Source organism: Homarus americanus, unplaced genomic scaffold, assembly GCF_018991925.1.
Source record: "Homarus americanus isolate GMGI-L3 unplaced genomic scaffold, GMGI_Hamer_2.0 scaffold49877, whole genome shotgun sequence".
Classification (NCBI taxonomy): Eukaryota; Metazoa; Arthropoda; class Malacostraca; order Decapoda; family Nephropidae; genus Homarus; species Homarus americanus.
Window position 1 is genome coordinate 1,689 of NW_024722433.1, and position 4,409 is coordinate 6,097.

A 4,409-nucleotide genomic window follows, 5' to 3' on the forward strand; every position below is an offset into this window, starting at 1 on the left:
AGCAGGCGTCACTTTGGGGGGGGGCACGGAGTATATGCGATCGGACGTTAACCAGCGCATGACTGTATTTGTATATCATTCCCAGAATGCCTGGGCTTTAATGAGCCTCAATAACCATATCCTACCTGGTCACTGGTTTGTGAACTGTTTTTGTGTGGAGATGGAGCACTACTACCATGATTAAACTTAAGTTTCAAGGCGTTATTTTTCTTTAAAAAAATTTATGGGTCATCCTACACACCTTAATGACCTACCTCCTAATATTTGAGTCATATTCATGCCACCTAAAACATCTTCCTTAACTCACCCAATGGATTAGGGAGTGATAGTAACATTCAAAATTAATCATTTGAGGTGGACATTACTGTATCTTAAATGCTTGAAGCTACTGACAGGTCATGTGGTTCCTACTCTTGGCAAACAGCAACCTCTCCTCATACAGAAAATAACAATGTAATGATGAGTGGAGTATCATCGTCAACATCTTATGGCCATTTACCACACTAATGACATTCAATTAAATCTATAAAATTTAGTTATCAAATTTCAATTAGTGTAAACCTGAAAATTTCCTCTTGCAGCAACACACCTCTGGTATAACTGAGGGCAACCTGTATTTATAAGACCCAATAAATACATGCCAGGCAATATTAACAGTGAAAAATAAAAACACCTAAACAAATTTTTCATATTACCTGTTCCACTCTTGCAATTGCAATCGAATCCTCAATACCAGCTTCTTTGCGGGCAGCTGCCAAGTCATAGTACACCTTGCCCGAGCAGAAAATGAGGCGCTTTACACCTGCTTCATTCTTTGCTGCTGGGCCAGCCTCTGGGATTATTCTGTGGTAACAACAACTTTGGTTAACTTCCTCTATTCTCTCTCAAAATTTATGTGTAAGGTAATGTACCTCCTGACGGTCGTATCAATATTCTAGATATCTTATTACTCCTTTCCCACTTCTGTGTGGAGTGTGTTTAGGGACACAAAAATTTCAAATGAAGGAAGGAAATGATAAGGGAGACTGGTAGAGAAAATTCATTGTCTACAACAACAAACAGCTGACACAAAGAGCCTTTCCTCATTTCCTCAAATATAATTTTTAAATCTTAAAGTACCATTCAGGTCTTACCTATATTTATATAGTTCAACAAGAGCAAGACAATATGGAAACATGAGATGATAATACGTCATTAAGTAAATATTTCGAGTTTTGCACACAATTTTTATACAGCATACATAACAAAAAATTACAAAAAGTTGAAGTTTCTATCTTACAAACTAGATGGCACATGGGCTATGTGCCAACTCACATCAGTTGTTGCCATTTCCCCCAAACATAACAGCTCTATGGGTTTTCATGGTGAATACATCTTCCTAGTGCAAACAACTAAGTTTTATCCATTCTCAAGGCAAGATTGAGACAAAGAGGGAGAGACAGACATAAGATTAACAGTTAGTGATAGCAGTTACCATCCTACTCACACAACCCCACTAGTCTGAGCAATAATGACCTGTCAGCCAGAACATGTGAAGCTACTACCCAAAATCTTGAAATAGAAAGCGTCACCTCAGGAAGTTGTAGGTAACTTATATACAGTACCATACACAGTTATTGAGATGGGACTTTCCCTCTTAAAATATTTTAAGCTCTACATATTTACATTATGAATTTAAACTGCATCATTGTCTTCCTATCCCCTAAACTTGACCAAGTTTGTTGGAAAATTTCCAGTATTTCTGTGGAGCAGGCAGTACCAAAATTGAAGAGAGAAAGAGAGAGACACAAACAAAAAGAGAGACAGAGAGAACTCCTATATTTCCCTCTGGTGAAGCTGATATGGGGGTAAAAACATGGTATACTACAGGACAGTACAGTATATTCAAAACTAGAGGAATATTTATGTTAAAATATTCATGACAAATGTGAAACAACACACTACCAGTACCTTTGGAATTCAGTTCCCTCAACCATGTCATCAAAGGAGGATTTGGCTTCTGGGTGACGGAGGAGAGATTTAGGGGTCATGATAATCAGTGGTTTTCTGAAGGGAAGAGCAATTTGTCTTCGAAGGACGTGGAACAAGTTGCCTGGGGTGGAGCAGTTAGCAACCTATAATATTTATAGAACTAACATTAGAATGGATGTGAATACAGTTATTAATGATATAAAAGACCTGTGAGTGAAAAAAAAAAAACTTTCCTGCCATTTGTCCCAATAATTGAATTCAATATGTACTAATGCCATCATATATACATACCCCTGCTAGGCTAGACATTAAAGAACAGGTTAATTATCTAATAAAATTTCAGTTCCCCACTACTGGTGAGACACAATCACTCTGATGTCAATTTTAAAGACATACATCATTTAACTGCAACAAAATTTCTCAAAGCTCTACAATTTTATAGTTCAACATTACTCTACTGTTTTCCCTAGTTCATTTATTCAAAGGGTCATGTATCACCAACAAACCACAGGCAACTGACATATCAAACAACCTTACATGTGGACTTCTACAGCTCTATTTTCCTATCCATACTTATAAGCCATTTTTCTGCATTTTCTATATTTCTAAACTTCCTGTAGTCAACCCCAAATTTTCTAGTCCAGTCATAATTTTAGATAACCAATATAAATAACTGAACTGTACGGAGAGCACTCACTCTTTTGTGTTTTTTTGCCATTATGATATAGGGTGGCCACAACTGAGCAAACACACACACATACTTTTCATTCTTCTCCTTACTGAATGATTATGAACTGAGATAAACAGAATATCCAACAGCACACTTTAAGATCCTTGAAATACAAAAATTTATGAACAGTATTGGTGATAAAGATCTCTGAATAAAAAGAAATTCCCGAAAAGGATTCTCTCCCAAAAATTTAAAAAAAGATATATACGTACAGTATTGTATACAGTATATATACTTACAATCCAGTTGATATCAGACAACTGCCGGATTGCGAAGTCACTTGAAAATGCAGGGAGAACATCTGGATCGTCTGAGGTCATCTGCAGGAAGCGCTCAAGGCGGGAACTGGAGTGTTCAGGTCCCTGGGCACAATTATTTACATTAAAAAAATTAATCAATTATAAGAGTACTGTATCAAATTACAATGTGTACCATTATTAACCAATATTCTACCCTTTTTACCATGGTATTATGGTTGTTCTTAAGTTTCAAAAGAGGAAAGGAGTGAAAAAGACATTACAATGTACAGTAATAGCTCAGGGCAGAAAATCAAATGAAGGAGACTTTCATCCAGCAGTAAACTGTTGCTGTACAGGTTGGTAATGATAGTGATAAAAAAAAATCATTCACTATTTAAGTTTACTTGCTTTTTTCTACTCACCATGCCTTCCATGCCATGTGGTAACAACAAAACAAGACCAGTTTGTCTGATCCACTTTGACTGCCCAGAGGATATAAACTGATCAATGATGCACTGTGCTGTGTTGTTGAAGTCACCAAACTGAGCCTCCCAGAGAACCAAAGCATTGGGATTCGTCATGGAGAAACCAAGCTCAAAGCCCAACACTGCATACTCAGAGAGAGATGAGTTGCACACTGTGTAGGGGGCTTGATCTGGGTACAGGTTTGCCAGAGCATTGTATTGGGATTTGTCCACCTGCAGAAAATCAAGTAAATATATTTCATGATTATAAGTAAGAACAAAAAAGTGTTATTCTCATATATCTACATCACCTCAGCAATATGTACAGGTGAATCTGAAGATATGAAAAAAATAAGACACTACAGATCATATTTTACGAAAATTACAGTATTAATAATGTTCTCAGTATCAGAGGAAGATCAAGGAAAAGGAAAATAAATGTAAATGTACTAAACCTCCAAGTAGCAAAGAAAATCTATAATACTGTATATAAAACCTCTTACGCAACAAGGAAGAGATATGCAATATATATAAACCTCTTAAGCAACAAAGTAAAGATAAATATATAATAAATCAAATAAATATTATTTTCAAGGAAAAGATGATTATTCATATTAGAAGTTAAACCTCCTAAGTATGAGTCACAAAAAATAGCATGATGAAGGAAGCAAATATATGTGTATACTGTACACAAAAGTAGTGTGAAGGATATCACTTGATTTATGAAAGACACCTCAGTGAAACTCCTAAAATGCAGGAGATGTATGTAAGGTGTAGGAATCATGTCTGACAGGTTAAATGCAGCAATAAAATTAACACACAAATTACAAAGAATTGTTTCTGATGACCAAATTCTATATATTTACCAAATTTTTGTGTTAGTACAGTATAAGATAAATAAGCTTTGCAATCTAAACAGCTTAGAAACCACTTACTGCCAGTTATTACAATCTATGATAATACTGTACAGCCCAGGTCCTGGATTTTTAAAGGTTTGTACATTGT

General features: G+C 35.7%; 1 protein-coding gene across 1 annotated transcript; it reads right to left on the minus strand.

Annotated features, from left to right (window-relative positions):
• Window positions 1-695: 695 nt before the first annotated feature.
• Window positions 696-3,734, minus strand: LOC121862778 (2-oxoglutarate dehydrogenase, mitochondrial-like; the record flags this gene model as incomplete). The annotated part of the gene is made up of 4 exons (XM_042361086.1): window positions 3,363-3,734; window positions 2,941-3,063; window positions 1,951-2,114; window positions 696-843 (listed from the first exon to the last, which is right to left on the minus strand). Coding segments are annotated over exons 1-4 (594 nt in total), but the record flags the coding sequence as incomplete, so codon positions are not given.
• Window positions 3,735-4,409: the final 675 nt, after the last annotated feature.